The sequence below is a fragment of the Salminus brasiliensis genome, chromosome 11 (genome assembly GCF_030463535.1).
Source record: "Salminus brasiliensis chromosome 11, fSalBra1.hap2, whole genome shotgun sequence".
Taxonomy (NCBI): Eukaryota; Metazoa; Chordata; class Actinopteri; order Characiformes; family Bryconidae; genus Salminus; species Salminus brasiliensis.
In genome coordinates this window covers 15,364,852-15,391,632 of record NC_132888.1, presented here as the reverse complement: position 1 = coordinate 15,391,632, position 26,781 = coordinate 15,364,852, and the positions used below count along the sequence as shown (strand labels likewise).

Below are 26,781 nucleotides of genomic sequence, written 5' to 3'. Positions count from 1 at the left end.
TATATGGACAGTCCTCAAAATAGCAGTGCATGTCTCAACAATCTCAGAGAACTAGATACCTTTTAAAAAGGGTTGAAATTCCTTCAAGCAAGGACTGAAAGACCCTTAGTTAGCTACAAAAAGCATTTTGTCACTACCCCCCCCCCAAAAAAAAACTGGAACTCATTTTTGAGTTTCTGTTAATGTTACATTTTTGCCATTTTCCCCCTTTTCTCTAAGTTTAGTACCGCCAATTAAACCACCCGTTCATGGCTCCCCCTAGCATTAGCTAGAGCACTAGTGCTCCAGACACTATGAAGGTAATGACCTAACACATCTCCTCCGATACATGTGAAGCTAGCCACTGCCTGTTTTCCAACAGCCACTAATGTGTCAGCCAACATGCTTGGAGGAAGGCCCGCACCAGCTAACAGACTCCTGTGCTGGCCAACATCACTTTAAGAGTGATGAGAGGAGAGAGCATCATCTACCCACCCAGAGAGAGCATGGCCAGTTGTGCTCTCTCGGACTCAGGCTCAGGGCCGGCCCACGCCACGCTGGAGCGCCTGGGCCTTTATCGACCATCCAAGCGGCGCATATCTGCATTTGTCCAACAGTGGCATCAGCAAACAGCAGAAATTGATTAACCTAGTATCAGTGTACCAAAGTTAGGACCTTTCCTCATCCTGTAAAGTTGCCATTTCGTAGATACAAGGTTTTTGCCCGACAGCGACAGATTATAAGATGTAAAACTTAATATGGGGCAATACTAAGTACTGACTATGCAGGATGAGCATACCTTTGTATACCACTGCAGATGTTATTCTCTATTCTGTACTCAGTACTTCAGACAGTATTGTGGTATTGTGATGGACGACAAGATTGGTAAAGGTGATAAAGGACTGGCCCTGTTCTTAGAAAACTGTCAGGTCAAAAGGTGGTGATTATGGGTGCATTATCAGCAATGTGTGTCACCAGTACCGACTCAAATTCAGTTTGGTGATATTGTCCAGGCTCTGACGTCTCTGACACTCTGTCGTTTTTCACAAACAGAGCAAAATAAAAGAAAAACCTACAAAGATCAGATACGACAGCAATGAACTTTCAGACTTGCAGCTTTTAGGAAAAGCAGATGCAGCTTTATCAAAACCTGATTGCGTGCTCCTCAAAGAAGCGCGAGTGTATTTAAACGGATGCTTTGCTGTAAGAAGGGCTTTGATGTGATTTCTCAATGAGCATCTCTGTGAATGGATTGTGATATCGTTCAGTAGATTCTCATTGTCAGCACAGATCAAAAGCACTGTATGTGCTTAAGAACCGCTTTCCACAGTGCACAGCCTGATTTACCTTGAAAGTAGTTATCTTTTGATATTGATCTTCAAATGCAATTCCACACCTCCCTCCCGCTCCCTCCCTTCCCTCACGCTCTTTCTCTCGCGCTCTCTCTCACTCTCTCTTTCTCAGACACCACTCTTTCAGCCGATTTCATCACATCATTCATTATTAGCTGATGCTGAAACATTCATAGATGCGGAAATCTACTCATGGCTTGTGGAGGATGTCAAATTATGTAGTGCAATCTCTCTCACTCACACACACACACACACACACACACACACACACACACACACACACACACACACACACACACACACACACACACACAGCCCTAAAAAATTCCATTAACATGACACATCAGGAAAAAACTCCCATATGTTGGCATATGACATGAATCATAAAACTATTTGTTTATGGACACCCCTTCTAATGAATGCATTCAGCTACTTTAAATTGCACCCACTGCTGACAAAGATGTGCAAATGCACACACACACACACACAGCTTGTCTAGTCTCTATAGAGAGGTATTGTCAATAGAATAGGACTCTCTGAAGCTGATAAACATGAACCTATTGGTGTCACGCCTAATGTCAAGCATGGGATAGAGGGGTATAAAGCCCCCCAGCATTGAGCTGTGGAACAGTGTTCTCTGGAATGATGGTGGTGCTTCATCCAGTACTTCTGTGGTGTGTTGGGGAGATGGGAATGGGGGAGGGGGTCATCCAACATCCTGACCTCACCCAATGGGGTCAACGCTAATTAGTAATGTATTATGTAGCAAAAACAACCATAATTCATTTTTACATGACTACGGTCAATCCTCTCTTTATCTTTTAGAATTGAGATTCTGTTCGTTACTGTACGTTTAAGACTGATCTGCAGTAAATCTGAATGATGCTTCAGCAGCTCAGTTTCAAACACTGCTTATGAGTGGAAGGAGGTGGAACTGCTGTAGGTGAAATAGGAATATGAAGGAAACCTTAAATGTTCAAAGTGGGAACATTACAGGAGACGTTTCTTAACTTCTAGTGTAAGATAATGTAATGAGGTTTTATTGCACATCATTCTGTACCACTACTGCCCCATCCATCACACCTTTCCACACAGCATGCAAAGAGGAGCTGGTGCAAATTATGTAAAAATAAGAAGACTTTCCTCCATTAGTGAGGATATGGACAGCTCTTTTTTGACATCTAAAAATAAAGGAATACTTTAAAATAATTTAAGTAATACATGTATTTATATGTGCATTTTAATTATGTGCCATGTCACGCCAAAAAAAAAAGTTTTTTTCATAATACAGTGTCCATAGTCCCCATTCCTAAAAGACAGACAGATTGAGACCAGACTGAGACAGGGAGAGGGAGAGAGAGAGAGACAGAAACAGACAGACGGACAGAGAGAGAGAGAGAGAGAGAGAGACACAGACACAGACACAGACACACACACACACACACACACACACACACACACACACACACACACACACACACTTCAGTGCTTTAGTCAGCTATGCAGAAATACCAACATTTGTGGTATATCTGAGGTACATCTGTTGAATAGGCTATTAAATGACAATGAGGGGCATCGTTATCTCGCAACAAGACTAATGAAGCGACCACTGATCTCTGGCTGGAAATGCTACGCTAGCACTATTTCATGCCAAACAAACTTTCAGCAGCTAAACTCTGTCTTTCTAGTTCACCTTAGTCTTTAAAACCATGGGTAGAGTGAATTCAGGCTATGTGACACTACCACTGAATTCTCAAACACACACACACACACACACACATACACATACACTTTCTCTCATACAGCCTTTAGAGCTTTTTTGCCATTCAGCAGAAGCTGCTTGTTGCTGTAAGAAAGAGAATGAATGAAACACGGCCTATCAGAGCGCAGTTCTGTTAACGTGTTTAAAAAGCAGGCCGATACACATCAACCCCACAGCGGCTTCATTCCTCCTTTCATGAAGCACAGATGTAAGAATATTCACTCGAGACTCAACCAGCAGCCAAGAAGAAAGAGAGCAGACTCAGTCAGAGAGAGAGGGAGAGGGAGAGGGTGAGAGAGAGAAAGAGAGAGAGTGTGTAAATGGGGGAAAGAGAGAGAGCGAAAGAGTCAGAGGGAGAGTGAGAAGACAGAAGAGTGAGAAAGAGAAATTGAGAGTGAGTGTGGGAGAGAGAGAGAGATGGAGAAGAAGAAGAGAGAGAGAAGGATGGTGAGATTGAGACAGCGAGAGAAAGAAAAAAGTGAGAAAGACAGGAGTGAGCGGGAGGAGAAAGAGAGAGAAGGTGGGTTAGAAAGAGGGGAGAGTGGGAGCGAGAGAGGGAGAAAAAGATAAACAGAGAGAAAGAGTTTGTGAAAGCGAGAAAAGGGGAGAAAGCAATAGAGAAAAGTATGTAAGAGCAAGTGAGAGAGTAAAAGATAGAGTAAGAGAGATAGAGTGACAATGGGAGACAAAGTGAGAAGAAAAAAAAGAAATGCAGAATAGAGATAGAGTAAACAAGAGAGAGAGGGAGCACGCGAGAGAGAACGGTCAAAGGTGAAGAAACGGAGTGGGCCCAGCACATTTGCATTTTAAGTTAAAGCCAGGTGGGTAGATGGCTCAGCAAAACCCTGAAGGAGTATCTAACCATGTGTGTGTTAAGTGTGTGTTCGTCCACCAGCGTGACTCTCTGGCTTTAGCCACCTCACAGGAGAGCGTCCGAACACGGAGCAAAATGAAGCGAGCAGCTCCATTTCAAAAGCCTGCCATTCTCATTCTCGCTCGCTCGGAGAGAAACCTTGGCCAGCGTCCTCACATTCAGACACAGCCAGTGTTCTTTCACAGAGGAGACACACACACACACACACACACACACAGAGAGAAACAGCCTTTTAGCAGTTTAGCTCGTCCGTCACCTCAGGTCTGAAGGACAGTGCTGAATAGCTGCGCAGCAGACAGACAGACGGACGGACGGACGGACGGACGGACGGACGGACGGACTGCGGAGGATTAGTGACTGTCTTCCTTTTCCAATAAAAATCGGATGGCTAAAAGGACGGCAGTGAGACACGGAAGGTCCGAGTGTCTTTTCACAGAGCAAGAATGAGGCAAGAATGGAAGTATAACACTTTTTCTAATTTTCACTTCTTATTATTTGCTGGCTCTCTCTCATCCACTCACAAGCTCTCTCTTTCTTGCACTCTCTCTCTCGCTCTCTCTCATCAATGCTCTGTTTACCTCCCAAAAAAAAAAAATCCATTCAAGCGTTATCTTCAAACACTGTTTTTAATGGCTCTCTCAGCCACCCCCCACCCCCCCCCCACCCCCGCCCCACTCCCTACCATTACAATCCAGTTGGCCAGTTAATTCACTGGAGGCTCCAGCCACGTACAGTAATTGCTGAGAGGCTATTAAAAACGGTGACCTTAGCGAACCTCGTTTAGCCGGCGGTGCTAACGGAGGGGAGAATTTAACGAGGCTAAACAAAGAGACAATCGCACATATTTCCAAATGCCAACTTACAAAAAGTGAAACCACGTCTGTTTGTCGGCCGCCTATTGTGTTTGTGCGTGTATGTGTGTGTGTGTGTGTGGGGGGGGTGGTCTTTGAAAAGCGTGAGAAGAGGGTCTGTAATGGAAATAGCTCGTCTCCCCCTGCATTGTCCGCTTCTTGCTGTTTACCAGCCACACATTTAATAGCAGCCAGTCTCATTCCTGACCCGCTGCTCCGGCTCCTCTCCTGAAGGATTAGAAAATAATAGTCGTTTTTTCTTTGCCCCCCCACCACCTCCCCTCCATGTTTCGATCAGCTGCCGCAGCTAAACAGGCCCTCCACACTCGCTCTGACCTCAAGTCATCGCCTCTCACCGCTCTCCAGATCTCCGGAGGACAGGGCTTCCTCAAAAAACAAAAAAGAAAAAAAAAGAAAAAAGAAAAACATGCCTGCCGTTCCCATAGATACGGACACCTCATCCTGGGGGAGTGTTTACAATAGTGGGCATGGAGACGGAGGCCCTAAGGGATGGAGGGACGAGTTCTTCACCCTGGACGCAGAGCAGAAAAGCCAACTGATCTACTAAAGATGTTTGCCTGGGAAGGGGAGGGTTGTGTTCTGGGAAGAACCTGACGATACGATACAAATCACAATACAGGGGTTATGATTCGATATATTGCGATCTATTAGTCATAGTACAAAAATTACATCGTCATTTGCATAAAATCTCTTAAAAACTTAAATAAACACTGTTTACAATTTAATAGCACATCATTCAATAACTGGTAAATTGTCAGTCTGCCAACAAAGCTAAATGTTAAACTGCTCTGAAACAGGAGAGAGAAGCTGGTTAGCATTAGCTTAAGTTAGCAGGATAACAATCTGCTCACCACAGAACTAATTCAAGTTCAACTGAACAGCTCGCTTAGCTAGTCTTTGCTTTGCTAGCTCAGCTACAGCTCCACCGAGTATCAGACAGCTCAGCACAGCTGCTGTTGACTAACTGTTAAGTGTTAAGAAAAAAAGCTTGGGTCTGAGAGAGCGAAGTCGAGTGACTGGTGTTTGGAGTAACAGAAAGGAGAAATGCGGCAGGTTCGGCTGTGTTGGGACTTATAAAGCCTTATAAATAGGATAAAGCCGAGTAACGGGTGTTAGGAGTCTTAGGAGTGACTGTTTTCAGGCACATGTTCATCCAGGTTTGCTTGCTTTCCCTTTCTATCGAGCTCAGCATGTCACTAAACTTACAACTAGGGTGGGTCTCACCTGTTTTCAGAGCATGACATCCGTGAGCTCCCACGGCGCCCCCACCCTGTGGCTTTTTTGCTCATGCTCATGGAGGAACATTTTAAAAACAGCTCGGTATACAGTATAACCGTTACATACCCCCCCCCCCCTCCCCTAGTCCCCTGCATTTAATTACAGACAGAAGAACTAAAAGCACTCTGTAGAGTCTCCCTGCGTCATGCTGAGGGTCACAAGGTGAACTTGAACTTGACATTTGGGAGCGAGGCGTTCTTTGCAACTCGGGAGTGTTTGCGGTAGCGAATGTTTTAAACAGTGGGGAAAAAACAACTTATCATGGTACAACACCTGCATCTCATTTTTAACAACGCTTGGAAAAGCTCAGCTATTAATCAGGGAAAAAGGGACACTTCCACCTGTCTGATCAGGCTGTTCCGAAGAAAGCAGCAACAGTGACGCAGTCTGCCAGTTTTCGAAGCATTGCTGCAAGGAAAGGACACAGACACATGCACCTGCACAAGAGCCGCGTGGTTCTTACGCAAACGTGAATACCACAATAGCATGTACATTGTTTATATATAGCTTGTGTGTACACCAAAGCTGTCTAGCTGTTTGTGTTGTCTGAGGGAAACTGTATGAGATGTACAATTTACTCTGCACCTATAAAATGACAAGGTAAAAAGATAACGACATGACAATCAACGTACCTCAATCAGACATAACCTAAAAACCACTGACAGGGAATGTGAGTAACATTATCTGGTTAGTGACCCCTGTCCAGGGGTGGGATTTACATACTAGGCAGGAAGTGCAAGCAGGGAAAATAAGCAAGCATGAAGATCTGGCCACTCCTGGGTCAAATTGTGAAGGCTAGACAACTGGGTCAGAATATCTATCAAACATCAGGCAGGTCTCATGTGGTATGCCTGGTATGCAGTGGTCAGTACCTACCAAAAGTGGTCCAAAGAAGGACAACAAGCGACATGGACATGATCACCCAGGGCTCAGTAATGTGACCTAATGTGAACGGATCTGTTGCTAACGTCTTGGTGTCAGACTCCACAGGACACCTTCAGAGGGGGTTCTGGAGTTCAAGGCTTTTTCAGAGCCATTTTGGCAGAACAAGGGTGACCTACACATTATTAAGTAGGTGGTTTTAATGTTATGGCTGATAGGTGTACTGTAAATATTGAATTCTGTGCCTTCTTTGGAATACAAACACTAATGTATGTTTTTAATGAGAACAGTAGCGGTGTAATGATGCAATGTAATGTTATTGAACTATTTCAGTACTCGTAATTTATTAACATTATATTGACAAAAGTATTGGGACATCTGCTCATTCATGTTTCTTCTAAAATCAGTAGGGTATTTAGGGTAAAAAAGGGTATTTAGTAGGCTGTCTACTAGATTGTTTTCAGCAATAAACTGAGTCAGGATAGAGCACCATCATTCCAGAGAACACAGTTCCACTGCTCCACAGCTCAGTTCTGGGGAGCTGCAAATCCCTCTAGCTCATGCCTGGTATTAGGCACTTCTCTACAGGGACTAGACAAGCTGTGTGTGTGCGCGTCTTTTCACACCTGTGTCAGCAATAGGTGCAACTTAAAGTAGCTGAATTCGTAGCTTTAATTAGAAGGGGTGTCCATAAACATTTGAACATATAGCATATGTCCATTAGCTTAGTGGTTATTTTGTATCTTTAGGTTCGCTACTTCTAGAATTTTTTTTTGGTATTAAATATTTCCCTTAGTGTCTTTGCTGAGTTGTTGTCTCATGTCAGCATAGTGTAAAGAGTTTGGCAGTTCCAGCTAACAACGTTATAGGTGCTAAAGCATGCCAATCAAAAATATCTATTTCTAAAAACCCCAACTACACAACAAAAACTACACCTGCTCTATTCCTAATGCTTTGACCAGTCGGTGCTGCACATTAATGGGGCAGAACTTCCAGGTGGATAACTCCCATTTGATCAGTGGCTGAGCAGCTTACTTTTAGTGTGAAAGTGGGGAGGGAAATAATTAAACAGACTGTACCAAAACTTTAAAAAGAGTCTTTAGGCTGTTCCCTGACAGACCCAGTAGCGGGAGCTAGTAAGTTCAGCAGTATAGATATGCCCCCAGTCTCTAGGGAGTGAAATGTGCTGTGAACTATGCATGTCAGAGTAATCCTTTACATTTTTGGCCAAAGGAAACCACAGACACTGAAGAAATGGTACAGTTTTGATGCTGAATGTACTCCAGTACATTCTGAATGAGGTTTGTTCTTACAGTTTCACAGCTTACAGCAGTTGTAACGCTGCTGTAGTGCTGAAGTAAGGAAGTGAAAACACTATTTGGACACTAACAGCCTTATCCTTATTATTAGCCTTAAGCTTATTATTATTGTGATGTGACGCTGATTTGTCCCGTAAAGCCTGTCCAGCCTTGCACACGTGGGTGTAGAGCATGGATAAAGCAACAGGTGGGTCTAAGTTTCCATTACTTGTTAACTACATACGCCTGAGAGCTCCAGTGCAAAACTAAATAAACAAACTCCCCACACCACACTTTCCCTGGCAGGCCGGCTATATTTGCAGTATGGGTACAAGTGTGTAACTGGATTTTTCATGGAACTATTCCTTCAAGGGCCAATAGAAGAGCAGAGGAGCAGGCTTGGGCTGCTCCGAGCCCACATAGTCCACTTGTGGACGCTGAGCCAGGTCTCCACAACAGTACACCACCGGTACCCCGTTCGTTCCTTTAGAGGAAATACAGATATATAGCTCGGGTGGCCAATAAGCTAAAGTGTGGAGGTAAGTGAAGGCAGTGTGTATTACTCAGAGGCCTGTAGGCATAAGTGTACCGGGTTGGGGAAACATTCCTTCCTGTACGACCGCAAGTAAATGTCGGCCTAATCGAATAGAGGCGATAGATTGGTTACAGTGAGAACGCTGGGCTTTTATTGGACCGCATTAGCCATGACCTTCGGGGCCTAAACGTCCTTGAAGATATAATGCCATAATGTGGCACACAGCTCTAAGTATTCTTAGAGGAAAACAACAGCTTCAGTACCTTTAAAACGGAAGCACAGGTTACAATCACAGAAAATAACAAGCCTCTCCCATTTCAGGATTACAGAGAGGCAGTGTAGAGACACACTGATGACAGGTAGGGTATGAACACACACACACACACACACACACACACACACACACACACACACACAAATAGATATTACAGCATCTTACCTCTATGCCTATTTGTGGTTTTATCAAACATAAGCATGGCGTCCTCTACCTAGAAGAGAAGAGACAGAGGGATCAGTGAGTAAATATTTTTAAGAAACAGCAACCAAGCGCACAGAACAATGACACTCTTCATACACACACCCTCACACACACACACACACACACACACACTCAATCTCATTCTCTTATGCATACACAGCTATTGTGTTCTGTAAGCAGTACTACCGCCCAAGGGTGAGAAACGGGCTGACCCTGAGAAAGGCCTACTGATCCTGACAGAAAGGCCTGTCTGCAAGGACACACCAGCACGCACGCTCAACCATGACCAACACACATACAGACAATATCCCTTGAACCAGCAAATCCCACATACGCACATGCACAAACAAGGCCAGTGCTCCTTGACTTCTGTAGTACATACAATTCAACACAGAGTAACTGAGAATAAACAATCAATTAAAATGTACCTTCCTGATGAACAGGCAGTGATTATCTGGCAATTTGCCTGATGATAATGCATATTTAAAATACTCCTACTGATCTCTTGAAGCTAATATCGTCCGGGCCCTATTTTACACACACTTTATTATTACAGAATTTTCACACTTAGAATATGCCCTTTTTTGCTAATGTTCAGTAAATTGTTTATTGTTCAGCTTAAAGAACAAAATGACTTCCCTGTCAAAATAAATCGATTACTCGATTACGTTTATAATCAGTAGTGACAGCGTTACTTGATTGTGAACTAAACCAAAAGCAGAGAATGCAGGAGAAACACCTGCTTACAGAGCCGTCAATCAGCAGCATGAAAAAGAGCGCAGCCGCCAGTCTTAATGCTGCTCATCAGCCTCAATCACTCTCAATAAGAGTCACTCTGACTAGCTCTCACACTGATGCCAACTGTTATCCTCCACTGCAGAAGGAACACATGGAACTAATGCACTAATGCATATTTAAGCCAGTCTATTACATAAAGACCACTGGTGCTGGGTCTTTGGACCATTTCCTAGGCCTAGCCTGAGACTGAAAAGCACTGTGAATCACTGTTTAAAGCGATGGTACGGTGCAAAATCAAGCTAGTGCATTTTTATTATTTACCACAAAAGTAGTAGCAGTAGTAGCAGGTCTAATCAGGACATTTTTTATGATTTTAGACATTTTTAAAACCATCCCTCTGCTCCTCTTCAACCTGCTAATAAGCTAAACTGTTTCCAAGACACTAACCAGGACAGTAAACACTGGAGGTCATCAATTTTTTTAAACTATAACACATCAGAAGTCATGCTGGAAGTGTACAGGGCAAAGAAAGTGATGTGCATCTTTGGTAAGTGTGGCACAAAACCACATTTTAATGTGTTAGAACGACAGAAAAACTGGGATTTTGCTTCATGTTTTCATGAATTGTTGGAGTAACTGTCTCTGTAACTGTCTCTGAATTGTTGTAGTACTGTCCAGGGAAGGCCTTCTACTAGATTGTGGAGCACTGTTGTTAGGATTTAATTGAAGTCAATGACAAGAGCACTAGTGAGGTCAAGATGTAGGATGATCATCAACCCACCTCATCCTCATCCCCACCCCACCCCCAATTTATCCCAAAAGTATTGGATGGAGCACCAACCATCATTCCAGGAAACACAGTTTTACTCAATGCTGGGGGGGGGGCTTTATAGGCATAGTGCCAACAGGTTAATGTTTGGCACCGTGCCTACTCCATGCAATACTGCTCTCCTGGCACTAGACAAGCTGTGTGTGTGCGTGCATGCATGTTTGCACATCTGTGTTAGCAATGGATGCAACTTAAAGTAGCTGAATGCATTTATTAGAAGGGGTGTCCACAAACATTTGGACATATAGTGTATGAGTATCATGTCTGTAAGAACCATATAGGTTTGGAATCCGGGAGTTAAGCATTTATGTGATGGTTTAGGCCCATAAATCATATTGGATTACACCACTTTTGTTATGATACACGATCAAGTGATTTTGGTCCGTATCTGACCAATGCAGAGTACAGGATCGGGACCGGTGCACCGCTAGTCTTGACATAGATGGCTTTTCATTAATTCCCATCTTCTGTTACCTGTTTGCTACATTAGCCGTGTAGATTCAGAGCCCCAGTGCAAAACTAAAGAAGCAACCCTCAGCCACCAAACACGTCTGGGCTGGGCAACTACATTCCTTCCACTAAGTGAGGCATGGATGTGATCAAGTAGGTCTAAGTGGAGGTAGTTTCCCTCATCTCAGCTTAGCCCAGCGGGTCCAGTTTTACAGAACTGCTGTGAAGTGTGTAGGCTCCCCCAGGACACTGCCCTCAGCGACGGTCGCTAGGTAACAGGCCCAGAGCTAGCTGTGTCCTGGTTTGTCCAAAGAGAGACGAGACACTCATGACTGAGGCTGCACAAGTGCATGATGGGAAGAGACAGCACCAGAGTCGGCCTCATATGTAACTGTCCGTCCACATAACATATACACAGTCTCTCCCTCTCTCTGGCTCTGTCTGGCTCCGTCTCTCTCTCTGGCTCTCTCTCTCCCTTTCTGGCTCTGGTTCAGAGCTACACTGTGTCACCTGTCACTGTGTCACAATCCGAATAGAAACAAATATCACTGCAAAGACTGTATATTTCCCCCTGTGTCTGTTTACCTGCCTCCTCCACGGTGTCAAATATGACAGGACATGTGCAGTTGCACAAGCTTCCTCCCCATCTCTCTTTTTAAAGTATATGCTGTACACATATACAGCTTTTGCAGTGGTCATATATATATATGACAGGCCAGGTCAGCATATGACAGTATACTCTGACAGGAATACGGATCTCACGGTTCCTCCAGGTTTATTTCCCACAGGACCAGAACAGGTGCTGCTATTTGTACAATTTTGCAAATTTAGGAATAACAGTGACATCAAAACTCTGACTAAAAAAAGATTTTATATTTTTTTTATTGAGGTATTTTAACTGGAGAAGACAATTCCACTTTTTCGTGCCCAATACAAATACAGAAGACCAATCAAAAACTCGGTGTTATGGCTACTTTAACTGAAACACACCACTTAAGATGAGCATCAAAAAGCTTAGACTACTCAACCACTCTACTACCACACAGGAAGAAGAAACACCCAGCTAATATCCCGTCACACTGTGTGAGCGTGTGCTATTTCATGCGGATCGGTTACAGGACTGGATCAGATTCATTTGTTTTGCCCTCTGTTATCCAGTGCAGCATTTTCTGCTGACATCAGCCCGATACGGATACCCATCATACAGATACACCATCTGTAATTATAATCTTTTATTACCAGCCCTATGTGTTTGCTGAAAAATACTTTTCACATTGTATTTGAAAAGTATCCACAATAAAATGCAAGCACCAACTTTACTATGTATTTACTTTACTAATATTCAGAACACTTTCAGCATTTTTAAAAAATATTTTTAATAAATGTGTTTGTTATATTTTTCCCTTAACCCCCTCCCCCTGATTTTAACTTCCCTAGCACTAGCAATGCTCCAGAGACTAGGAGAGTGAGGACTCCACCACACCAGCTAATAGGCGCCTGCGCCAGCATCGCTTGACCGTGATAAGGGGAGAGCGCATAGCCAATTGTGCTCTCTCGGACTCCGGCCATAATGTAATCAAAACGTCTTCAAGAATATTAAAAACAAAACAAAAAAAACATGTTTTCAACCCGATCCAAACTTTTGACTGACTTTAATGGCAGGATGTATTCATTTATTTTATTATTATTATTATTTATTTATTTATTTAGTACTATTATTTATTTTAATAAGATATTTCAGTGCTGCATGATGAATCATTTTGCCGTTATTAAAGAAAGAACATTGTGTTTCTATTACAATTTACATGTACTGCTGAATTCACACCAGACGCAACATCGTAACCGCAGGGTCAGTGAAGTGTGAGCAACGGCACGTCCAATCCGCACTGCCTCCAACTCGGCTCCCTCATGTAAACACTTCATGCAGCAATATCAGCTCATTTCTGTTCATTCCGTTTCTAATTAAACTCTTCTATAGCAAGTTTAACGACTGACAGCACAACATTTTAATGGCAATCAAAGATTTTGCTGCTATTGAGATCAGATAAGTCATCAGATCCTATGAGTAGCCTCCACACTCCGTTAGTACAGCGCAGGGGTACGCTGCATCAGGCGCAGCGACAACTAATTATGAACTTCTATGGTCATCATACTTCTAGACTTCATACATTATAACAAAACTTTAGCTAATATCTAATATCTCAGCTTAGAAGGCCAGGGTCAGAGCGCAAGCAGCCATGCGATGGCGATTCAGAAGTAGAGGGGGTTCAAAGCCTTGCTCAAAGGCCCAACAGTAGGAGAATGAAGGACCTGGTTACTGAATCAAAAACCACGTGATCAAAAACCCAGAAGTCTAACCACTGAGCAAATACTTCCTCTAAGATAAACACATTTTAGTAAATCATTATTTTAAATATACTTCATAACGGCATAATGGGCCTGTTTACACCTGCCATTAACATGAGTTTTGTATCCAGATAATATCCGGATAGTATGATCCACAATAATTAATACTTGTATTAACGCTGTTTTCGACAGAAGTATTTCCAGAAGTATATTGTTTTATCAAATAGACGATCAGTATGAAAAGTCAGTATGAATTGGCCATAATAACCAATAACAAAACTGAAAGGCTAGACTAAGAAGGTTTTTTTTTCTTTTTTTTTTTTTTTTAGGTATTTTGAGGTATTTTGCCGCTTTTCATAACAAAAACTTGGATGTGGGGTTATCTACTGCCAAAAACCTCTGCCTACATAAAGCACAACCCTTTTTTATCCAGTGGCCACATTAGTTATGCTCGGCAGCTTAAATGTACACAGAGACGCACACATCACCCTTCTCTTCCTCTGCTTTCTGCTGCTGCTGCTTTAGACAACCATTCAAGGCCTCTCAAAGGCAACCATTCATCGGAGATGGACTCTGCCTTCTAGCGTCCATCAGATAGCAGGATAAGAAGAGCTTCAGGACACGCTTGCGCACGCATGTATAGACACATACAGGCTGGGCATAAAGGTGAACGCAGTGCATAATCTCTGCCCCCTCTCTCCTCCTTCTGTAAGAAAATGGCCTCAAGGATAAAGAGGGTTCTCTTTAGTATGTAAAGGGGCCAAGCACCTCTGCCAGATAACAGCCCTGCTTTTCTATACACTGAGAGCAGGAACAAGGAGAAGAAGAAGAAGAAGAAGAAGAAGAAAAAAAAAAATGAGTGAGTGGGAGGTTTACTAGATGCAGGCAGAGCACAGAAAGCCAAGTAGCCCTGTCCAAAGATCCATGTAAGGGTCTCTTTTTGGGGTTGGGGTGGGGAGGGGGTGTTGCGGAAGACGCCAGCAAAGCTAGGATGCTAATGGAGCTAGCAGACGCGATAGTGTCGCATTCGAAATGGCCCTGACCTTTAGTTGTTAGCTCTTGCGCCGGTGCCCAGCGCCGGGAGGGGGCCGCGGGGGGTCAGGCCTGGGGCCCGCGGCACGCCGATCGATGCGAAACACCACTTTAGTCGCCATTTGCGCAAGCTGCCACGCTGAGCTCCCTTAAAGCATTCAGATGTGGTGGAGAATTAATTAGCTGAGCTGAGCAGACAGACAGCGAGCGAGAGAGAGAAACAGAGAGAGCGGGGCTCAGTACAGGAGGCACGACTGCTCCCCCACTCCGCAGGCCCAGGCAGACAACATCATTAAAAGCCCCTATGGTGGTCAAGCCACTTCACCATTAAACACCATTACCATTAATTGACCGAACAAGTGGCGCCTCGGCTGATGTCTAATACACGGCGTACGGCGGGACGCCGCAGCGAAGTCCCATCATAATGCCTCTTTTATGGCGGACAAAGACGGGGCAGGTCCTGCCCAAGCGGCGATAAAACTGCCTTTAAACGTAGTTTGTGAAACGGAGGTCTCTCTCTGCCTGAAATTTATGTGTCTTATTAGCGGTGGGCTGCACATTTACCCCTCCAAGATACAGGCCTTTATGAGCTCTTGCAGCAGGGCTGTTATGAGGTAAAGCTCCGTCCAGACAAACAAAGCACCAACAAGTGATCTCATATAAAAAATAAATAAATAAATAATAATAATAAATATATATGTGTATATATATAACTATTTAGAAAGAAGCAAACGCTTCACAACTGCAGTGCCTGAAATCACAAACAGAAAGTGTGATGTTAAGGCAAATATGCTTTGAACTTTGAATTATTATTTCATACGTATGGGACAGAGAAGGACATGGAGAAATCTTGTGATAAAATGGACAAAAGTATTGGGACACCTGCCCAAATTGTTGTTTCTTCCTAAATCAAGGGCATTAAAAAAAGAGATCATTCTTTCTTGACTGTCCAGGGAAGGTTTTCTATTAGATTTTTGAACATTGCTGTGAGGATTTGGTTCTATTCAGCGACAAGAGCCACAGTGAGGTCAGGATGTTGGATGATCACCACCCCAACTCATCCCAAAAGTATTGAATGAAGCGCTAACCATCATTCCAGAAAACACAGTTCTACTGCTCCACAGCACAATGCTGAGGGGGTGTGTATGTGTGTGTGGGGGGGGGGTTATAGCCCATGCCTGGCATTCGGCATGGTGCCAATAGGTTCATGTTTATCTGCTCCAGAGAGTCCTATTCTATTGGCAGTACTTCTCTACAGGGACTAGACAGGCTGTGTGTACATTTACACATCTGTCAGCAATGGGTGCAACTTGCAATAGCCTGAATGAATTTATTAAAAGGGGTGTCCACAAACATTTGCATGGTATGAAACTATACAATACTAGGTTATTGATTTGGGGGGGACGGGATTTGTTGCGTTCCCCTTCCTGCCATTGTACAGAACCGTAAGGTCCAAACCACAGCACGTTTTGTGCATCACTTTACCCCTAATACATAGTTCCATAACTAAGTTAATGTGACACTCTGCTTTTCCATAGAAATGATTAAGTAATGCAAACCAGGAACAGACGTTGGGGAGTGAACTTAGAAACCTCGCGGAATAAAAGTGGGGAAAGTAACTAGTTAGAACTGAGCAGCTAAATGGCCACTTCCAGGTGTCACTCTTTCCTACATAACAGTGCTCTGTGCTATCACTTTCCTCACCAGTCGCGCTCTGACAGCTCGCCGTAGTTACTGTATCTGACAACATGATTTCATTTAAGCCGGGAATATAATTGGAATTTTTTTTTATGAACTGCAAAACGTATCAGCGGGCAGACAGGAGGGAATACACGGCGGCGGCGCAGTCAGAACGCGGGGAGATTGTGTTTACATGCAGCCGATGGATGGAGAAGAGGCAATCCAACACTTGGTTAAATTCGCTCGGCCACCAGGGAGAGGAATCTACCTCCTGCCATGGCCGCTCACGCTAAATCCCCCCGCAGTCTGGAGAGAAAAGCAGCGGCCCGCCTTCTCCTCATGTCAGACAAATACAGGCGGGCCGTCACGCAAAGACGGAATCCTACCAAAACACACCAGTGCGAAATTTTAATCAGACACTTTGAATTATTTATCAGGGGACAAACGCATCAATATGCTGTAAGACGGGGAAGCGTTTTGGGGTTTTTTTTTTGTCTCCCAGAGAGAGCGAAAGCGCGAGAGCGAGAGAAAGAGCGAGCTTCTGATTTAACAGATGAATTTATGCAGAGTGACAGGAGTTTAACTGCGGTCTAATCACTCACATTTGATAAACGGGGGCGAGGCTAGTTTGCGGCTGTCAAAATCAGACCAAAATCTACACTCTTAAACACAAGAGTTCTTCAAGAGTTCTTCAAGAGTTCTTCAGTAAAGGCAGTGGTTGTACATAGAACCCTGACATCCAAGATAAGGATGCAGAAGATGAGAAAACTCACACACACAATCACAGTTTTCACAACACATACACTATAGGGACAAAAGTATTGGGACACCTGCTTACTGATCATTTCATCTGAAATCAAGGGTATTAAAAAGAGTTTATCAAGCTTTTGTTGATGTAACTGTCAAGGAAAGGCCTTCTACTAGATCTTGAAGCATTGCTGTGAGGATTTGATTGCATCCAGCCACAAGAGCTCTAGTGAGGTCAGGACACTGGATGATCACCACCCCACCTCATCCCAAAAGTATTGGACAGAGCGCCATCATTACAGAGAAGACAGCTCTGCTGTTGGAGGGCTTTATACCCCTCTAGCCCAAGCCTGGAATTAGACATGGTGCCAACAGGTTCATACCTCTCCACAGGAACCAGATCAGCTGTGTGCATTTGCACATCTGTGTCAGCAAATTAGCTGAAGGTTGAGTTCACAGGTCCTCCATAATTGGTCTAACTCTGTCCTGGTTATCATACAGGTAGTCGTTACCATACCTACAGGCTTCTAGAAATACTGACCATTTCTACTTAGCATATATAATTTTTTCATGCATACAATTTTATCACAGTAATGCCAAAACACCATCATACAGCCCACCTTTAACTCATGTAACCATCTGAATGCTTCAACGTATCATTTTTCAATGGCGGAGAACCTGTTGTATATGGTTCTGTTAAAACTTTAACCAATCAAGTAGCCAGTTTCTGCTAGAAGGTCTAGACTTGCATTTGAATGTATGGAAAACCACCAATTTGCCTTGCTGTCCAAGTTGTTACGTATGGAATTCTAGGGGGTTCTAAGTGGTTCTAATTATCAACAAAAGTGCTCGGCTGCTTTTACATGTCAAAATATCAGCTTTTATGGTTCCATTTTGAACCCTTTTTGTTTTGCTTACGAGGGTAAATAACTAAGGGAATGGTTATACTTATGTATATTAATCCAACAGACATGCAACATCTTTTATGGCAGGATATGAAAGGCGAACACTGTAGGATTTCTGAATGTTCTTGATAACAAATAGACCAAATCGTGAACAGGGAACAAAGAAAGAAACCAGAAGTGAGCGTGAACGAGCTTGACGGATACGTGAGACACTCCGGCTTGATCAATGGCTTGATTAGCAATGAGAGAGGAATCCGAGCGCATCTCCGGCATTTATCATGCATGTGTGCGTGTGTGTGTGTGTGAGAGAGAGAGAGAAAGCGAGATATATATATATATAGAGAGAGAGCGCAAATAAACACGGCAATCAAATTCAAACAGTGGCTGAGGTGGAAATGGATATTCAAAGGCAGGTCTCATTTGGCGGTAGGGCTGGCTGGAAGGGGAGAGACGTTTATTTGCATAACAGAATTGGAAGTGACTGCTAGCGTAAGGCACACTACACACGCACACACACTCACCCACACACCCAGCAGCCTATGACCCTTTCCCCCCTTTTTTCATTCTCCCTCTTTCTTTGGGTTGGAAAAAAAAAATCGATGCTAAGAGACCTGTCCTCTCTCTTTTTCTCAAGGATGATGAATCTTTTGACTGGCGTTCTTTCTTTTCTCTCTCTCTGTCTGATCTGAGTTTATCTTTGGCGTCATTTGGTCCCCAATCTGGCCAGAGTGATCGCTCGTGGCCATGTCTGGAATGCACGCTCCATTCACTTTTAGCACTGGTGATTAAACATGCAGCTCTGGGCTATACATCTCCCTGCACAAAACAATGCAATTAATGTACACCCGATCAAAACAGTACAATAATAATAAAAAAACAGAACCTGAGAGAGAGAGAGACTGAGCAGGGTGCTCTCAGTGGCAGGAGCACTGCTACATTACGACGTGATCAGCAGTCAGGAATGAAATTTATCTGAATTGCAGGCGAGGAGGAAGTCATGACGGAAGAGGTTATTATTAGAAACTAGGAGAATGAGCAGGATCTAATTAGCCGAGGGAGGAGGCAAAAGTCCACCCCAGTGTAAATGTGACCTATTCTTTTCCTCTGTCTGAAACATACATCACATTCTCCTGCAGCGCAGAAACCACAGCACCCAATTGAATTTCTTAATGAATATTTGTTTTTTCAAATTGGTCATTATGCTAGAAGAGTCTGACCAGACTCCAGACACTCCCTATTTAGTTTCAAAGACCATGTCAGAACTGATATCTGGAAAAGAGAACCGAGAACAAAGGTCCACTGCCTCTAAATGCTACTCAGATCTGATTTTTTTTTAATGTGTATGAACACAAAACTGGATTATTTTTCTAATCAGATTTCAATCAGAAGTCTCAATATGCAGTCCTAGATCAGACACATAACAAGGCCATATGACCTTAATAAGAACGGTCCAATCATGCTATGTGCGTTTTTCTTCTTCATATTACTGTCATCATCTAGGCAGTGTGACATCGGCAACAACTTGGTGTCAGTAACAGCTGCCTGCCTGAAAAAAGCATTTACGCATCTGGCCTTTTTGACGCCTTCTCGTCCTCATCAGGATCAGTTGAGAAAATTATTTTAGCAATGGCGTCTTGCACTGCTACTCTGTTTGTTGACTGCGGTTGCTGTTCTTTGTCATGCATGTGCCTTATTCATGTGGTGTTATTGACTCTAAAGCGAATTCGCAGATGACTGTGAGTTAACAAGACCAAATAGCAAAAATGACTGGCCTAGCTTATATGATATGTTACGTGGCACTAACACAACTGTCCCTCTATTTTTAACGTGCAGTAAACCAATGATTCCACCATACCACAAACAAACAGCATGTCTGAATGCAAATTTCTAATTCCCGTAATGTTTTCAAACATGTTTGGTCACTCATACTCCACATCAATCAATCAATTGATTCTGCTTATATTCTGTTGAGCAGCGTAATTAATATATTTCTAAGGCACGTTTTGACGTTCAATATATTCAATATATTAGAATATATTAGAATATTTTACCACTGCTTTGAATTCAAGGCTCAATCATAAAAAGAAAAATAAATTAAATGAAATTAATTATATGTTTCATGACTTTAATTTGACTTTAAAGACAAAGTCTGAAGTCATTAACTCAATGCAAGCATGTTGCAGCTGTAAGCGGGTTGTTTTTCATGACATCACAGAAACAGCTCATTCAAAATGGGCTGTTTTTGCAGCTTAGTTTCTAAAAGTGGACTGTGCAGACTAGGGAGAGAATCATACGCTTTAAACATTTAACAGTGTTTACATAATACATTCCACTCTTATTTAAGAAAGGGTGAAAAAGCCTTGGGTGTGGGCCATTTAGCATAGCATGTTCGATTTTTAGCACAAAAGCAGACCCTGAGCAGCTGAGCCTCGGTCATTTTGATTCGCCTTGACTGATAAAAGGTGTAAAGAGAACCATGCACTGATCACCATCACAGCGACTTTATGAATAGGAATTTACCATCTGCAGTTCCTGTTGAATGTTTACGAATCTGGCCCACCTATGTGAACCATCAAAGCATAAAGATTTGAACAGAGTCAAGCAAAAACAGACAAAAAAAAAAGAAAATTGAGCAATACTGCTTATAATGTGAATGTAATTTGCTGGTGTGAGTGGCTTCCTGGTAGATAACAGAGAGGAAATACAGGCCTAAAGAAGATTTGGCTCATTTTCAGTTGATAAAAATATAATCTCTTTCCCCGTATGACAAGGAGAAGGCATTTGGCAGTGATGACTTTGTTTTAGAGATAGTGCAGGACGCTTAATCTCCGAATAAACACGAAGATCACCTCAGCGCCCAAGGCACGGGTTCACTGGCCAGTTCTCACAGGGGTTGATAAGCGGTCATTTCTGCTGTAACAGCAATGGCAGGGATGCCTGCGCTCTCCGCTCATGTGGAAAATCTGTATTCAGCCGGCTCTAGCGCCGCCGCCATCTACATGAAAGGCAGAGGGGCTGACACAAAGGCCTCCGCAATGCAACACCTCCAGCTCAGGGCCGAGCAGAGAGGCCGAATTCCAGCTGCAGAGGCCTCAGGTCGGACAGGGCTGCGGGCATCGTACGGATTACTCCACGCGTTATCGAGCCATCGCCACTCCGCTGTTGTCACTCTGACGAGCCGAGATGTAAATGTATGTAAATCCGCTCACTTAAGTGACAGCCTAAAGATGAGGAACAGATGAGATTAGGTACAGAGGATGGCTTTTTTGCAGGCAGCCCCCCGATAAGCTCATTTATGCCCTTAAAAGGTTTAATTATCGGCACCATAGCATACGAACACTGTATACAGGAGCTTTAGAGTGAAATCCTGTCTAAATCCTGGCATGTAGCACTGTCTGTCAGTATCTGCGAGGAAAAACGGAGACATTAATCAGAATTCATTTGCTCTGAAGACATTAATTATTGTGCGGGGGAAAGACGGCCAGACGATACGCTGTTAATGATGTAGTGTAACCTTGAGAAAAAGTCTGAGCCGATGCTTCCTGCGATATCACGTTTAGTCTCCGAAACCCATACTGTCACATCGCTTAACGCAGTCAGTTCAAATGCATAGCAAATTAAAAGCAACACATTCAGGACCTTTACCACAAAATCGACGAGAATCGCCGGCTGCTGATTATATATGGGCAGAAAAGAAATCAATGTCTAACAGGTTTGATTTAAGCCTATAATAAACGAGGATATAGCGCATGGTTTTACGAAATGCCAGCTGATGTTTAAAGCAATCATCACCATTGTACAACAGACTTCCCTCTAGTTGCCTGATCAGTGCAGAATGCAGCTGAATCGCTGCATGTGCATTCATGTGGGAGGTGTTGTTGGGGGGGAGGAGGGGGGCTTTTTCTTTCACCTATGGGGATTTAGCTTAAACTAAACTGCACAAGAGCATCAATGTCAGATACTCATCTTGTAAAACATTTGAGAACACAATGCTTACAGCATATTGATTCTGGTACAGCCACTTCTATTCGACAGTCTTCAATCAAATGAATCCAGTTTGGTTGCAGATCAATGATTCTAATTTGTTGTACCCATTTTAAAAACATACAGAATGGTACAGAATGGCTGAGCTGTAGACTTATTATGACTAAGAAAGAAAGCATCAAGAATGCCTCACATTTCAACAGTAATCATCTCATCTCAAGGCAGGAGAGTTGACAAAAATGCCAATAGTGCAAAAAGAGATGTGTTGGAATTACAGCATTACAGCAATTACCACTGCTGCGGCAGAACTGTATGAAAGGTCATGAAATTGCAATTACAAAACTTACAAAGGGCTTATAATTTGAAAGAGGGAGTGGGGACGGGTGATGACGCCCAAGCCAGCTGTCCTATCTGTACACACCCGACAAGAGGGAGGGAGAAATAAGAAAGACAACGTTTTGCAAATCGCAGTGTAACATAAAGCCCATTGAACACCGGCCGCACCATGTCCAAAATCTCAACAACATGGTTGATAACAGGCACGCACACCGGCGCTGGTACCGTGCATCAACAAACACAGGCACTACAAGACTACACGACTACAAGACATTTTGACAGAACCACATTAAATTACTACATGAACTTTAAATCACATTAATATATAAAAATAAGATCACATGAATTAATTTACACCAAAAAAGGCAAGACAAACAAACAGATGCTAAGACCAGGTTACTTCAGTAACAGTACAGTGTACAGTGTCGTGAATAATTACCCTACATAGTGTCACCTGTATTTATTTTATGTAATGTCGCTCTGATTATGTAGCACCGTGTCCTGGAGAAACTATATTTTGTCCTTACTCAACACTTCTGCGGTTTTATTATTAATTTGCTTATTAATAGTTAACCTGAGACCAGTTTTGATCCTGTTCTCCCGCCATTAGCTGCTCAGTCAGAAGCTGAGTCAGAAGAGAGCTGAGGGGTAGGGAGACTTCTCTCACTTCTCCAGGCGATTTTGTAGTGAAAAGTTCTACAACTCGATACCCACTGCCACCATTGCAATCAAGACACTTAAAGCACTTAGGCCTGAGAAATGCATAGCACTGTTGTTCCCCTCTCTGTCCAATTAGAGATCAAAGTTCTCAACGGATTTTATGTGAATAATTAACCAAATAAACATTACAAAACAACGGTTTCCATTCATGAACCTAAGCTTACATAACAAGGATCACGTTTTCATGGTCTGTCGATGGTCGTTGGCCGTAGATGGCTGAAACCAATTGCGGCTCACTGCCCTTCACAGAGAGTGACGTAACCTGATCAGGAAACACAAAGCTTCTGGCCTTTATTTAGTCCTGGTAATAAAGACACAGACCTCACCTTTTACACTTCCAGTGTGAGCAGGCACCAGAACACTGATCTCAGGTGCTAACTTTCAGATGACACTTGATGATATCAGCTATATGGTCCAATATTATGTTGTTTTTAAAAGCAGCATCAGCTGATTATCTGAGATAAAAGACTGATGTAGCTTGATGATGAAATCCAAATGTGTCCCAGTGGTCTTAAATGGAGGCCAAGGATTCATGAGATGACCTATGGCCCCAGAAAAAGAGCACACAGCTGGCTGGCTAGCTAGCTATGTTCTCCCCAGATGGTAGGTATGGAACTACGGGAGCTTTTGATTGAGAGAACCGTGACTCGATATACATATGGGACCAGCAACCAATCTAGTTATTAATTAAACAATATCAATTCTGAACACAATTCAATCCAAGGGATGTTCTCTAAATGAACAATCGTGAACTTTGTGGGGACAGTCAGTACAAGGGTATGCCGATTCCAGTCCAAGTTAATTCCTCAGTGGCTTCTCGTTGTGCTGCTCCCACTCTTGGCAATGACTGTCCACAAAAGCCCACCATGGCCCAGAACTGGAGTGTGAAGTGGGCCAAAAGGCCCTGATCTGAGACAGGCCACATTAGAAGAGGCTGGCCTGGAGAGGGGGCAGCAGCTGACACTACGTCCAGTCATTACCAAACCCAGCTTGAAGGCACAGCACTGGAACAGCATCGTGGCTCTGTGACAAGCGACCCATACAAGATTTATCCATGCACCCCAGATTGCGTGGTACTGACCAGAGGGTCTGGTGATGAATTCCCAACCATTTCTGTTCGCAAGCTGTTTGGGAGCAACGGGTTACAGCGGCGTTTTATTTATGGGGCTTTAACCAGTCATGCTGATCCCCTCTTCGCCGCTTTGGCCGAGCAACTGTTCTTTCCATCAGGATATATTATAGCTGGGAGCACGTGTGGCGGGCATTATGATCGTCCAACAGGGCCGACCGATGAAGGTTCAATGCAATGTTTTCAAGTTGAAATAGCAATTGGGGAGACAGGGAAACTAAGGACCCCATAGGAAGAGTATATTATACGCTTAAAGCCTTTGGAATCTATAGAGCTGAAATCAGGCCCAGTGTTGGGGCTCAATTTCCAGACCCAGTGGTGTCTCATGCCATTGGCGGCTAGGGATCCGTGGCATATGGCCCCAGAATGAGAACACAACTGGCTAGGCACTCAGTCGATGGGAAGAACAGCTTAGTGGAGCTTGGAGCTGAATGCATTGGCAGTATTTCCTAAACATGTGTAGATAAAATGTGTAGATTAAATAATAATGATTAAGCAATAAAACACAAAAAGGAGTGCATTATTGTGAGTAACACCATTGATGTGGTTTGGTTAAAAGTACAGGCCTGAACTTTGCATTGTTAGGAATGGTACATTTTTAAACTGTGAATAACCAAAAGGGTTATTGTCTCTGCTAGCTTATGCGTACCCTCATGTAAGGCCATTTAGAGCATCAACATGTCCTACATATGGGTTTATGCTTGGGAGCATTTTACTGGTAACCAGAATTCTACCAACAGTTTCCTGTAATGAGCTATACCTCTAAATTTGTAGGACACTTAAAAACCCTTTAGTCCTGAAGCAGCCTGCATGGCTGTTTTTCAGCCTTCATAATTCAGGAACTGTGTATCCTGTTTGACATGATACCTGCACTCAGCCTTATATAATTATGATAATTATGTTCTTGACTTATTATACAACAAATGGACATGACCTCAATAATGCCCATTGTGTTTCCTTGCATGTTTATTTAAATAAGAATAAAAGTCACCCATTCTTTAGCCAGCTTTTAACTTTTGACAGGCAGTATGAGTTGCCATTTATTCATTTATTAATAAATGTTCACTGTCCTTTAAAAGGGTGTAACTGCTTTATTATGCCATTATAGTATCGCTATATCAGTGTCATAAAATGTCTTAAAATGACAATAATATTGTTTATCGCAATTATTTCTGGAACAATATATGACAATATGACCTTAACCTTAAACTATAGAAAATATAAACACACTTACAAATAGCATATTTAACAAGACATATATACATATGTCATACATAAGGGTTCAAAGGGTTAAGACAAAGGTTGACAAGAACACTACACATAGACAGTCACAGCCATTGTTCTTTCCAAAGTAAAGAAAAAACTAAAGTAATAAATCCCTGAAAGTTGTTTCAGTGTATTTTTAATATAAGTAAAAATCTTCTATCAAAAAAAGAGCAGCACCAGCTCAGAGCACAGCAGTCGCAATATAAAATATAAAAGCCCAGAAAAGCCCAAAGTGGCGCTGTTGTGTGATGGAGAAAAGATCTACAATCACAGTAACTAGCCCTGAATACCACTGGGAGAAAATTAGCATAATCAATTATAAAATGGCTTCAAGTCTAACGAATCTCAAAGTATCAAGTGGATTTGACGGATAAACTCCCTAATCCCAGTTTTTTCCCGTTCGTTTAAAACAGCAACACCTTAACATTTTGCTTGTCTTTTGCTTAAATATACAGCTTAAAAATCACTCGAAAATTCAGCACTTAGGTTTGTTAATTGGATTGCAAAGAACTCCTGGAACACTGGCGAGCCTGCTGTCCAAAGCCACAAATTTAAGAATAAATATGAAGCTGTCAGTTTTCATTACGGCTATGTGACGGGCAGGCAATGGAGTGTGTGCTGGGGAAATAACAGCAGCACAGAGGCTGTTCCATGCCAAATGAATTGGGAGTGGAATCAACCAGGGCAGTTCACTGTGGCAAAGCCTCCGTGAACCCCAGGGCCAGTGGCTGAGGTGCTGGCTTAACCCCCTGTCCCCCTCCTTCCCTTCCCTTCCTTTCCTTTCCCTCCCCCCTTCTCTCTCTCTCGGTCTTCCTCGCTCTCATCACAGCTTTCAGATTGATGGTCAAACTGCTACAGGTTGTGAACAAAGAGAAAATCCATGTCATTCTTGGAAAGGGGAAGTGTCATTTTCAGCATGATAAGGGGGGGAAACAGCATTTTTTGTCAGTTGAGAGCTTACCTTTGAGCCTACACCTCCGGCTCTCTCATCAGAGACTCCAACATCACCCCGACACCCACGCTAGAGGACACACTCAGCCACTTACTGCATGGAATCATAGCCAGGAAAAACAGACGTGTCTGTGTACAATTCAATATTCCAGAAAAATATGAAATCTGCCAGAGATGAGAGAAAGTCAGCTCCCGATAGCGGGCAAACTGATAGACGCACGCGCTGCGGAGCGAGGGATATAAAGACTAAAGCAAAACACCTGGATTTCAATAAACAAAATATCAATCTTCCCAAAGCGTAGCAGGTTTGATGTGCATCCCATTATGCCGGCTGCAGATGTATGAATCCGATAAAATG

General features: G+C 43.1%; 1 protein-coding gene across 12 annotated transcripts in view; it reads right to left on the bottom strand.

Moving 5' to 3' along the window:
* Positions 1-26,781, bottom strand: part of msi2b (musashi RNA-binding protein 2b) — a 297,133-nt gene that overhangs the window by 132,049 nt on the left and 138,303 nt on the right. For all 12 annotated transcript variants that reach the window (XM_072691943.1, XM_072691935.1, XM_072691931.1 and 9 more), the window contains exon 7: positions 9,272-9,320. In XM_072691943.1, coding sequence (XP_072548044.1) covers positions 9,272-9,320 — 49 coding nt within the window. The remainder of the gene's footprint in view (positions 1-9,271; positions 9,321-26,781) is intronic.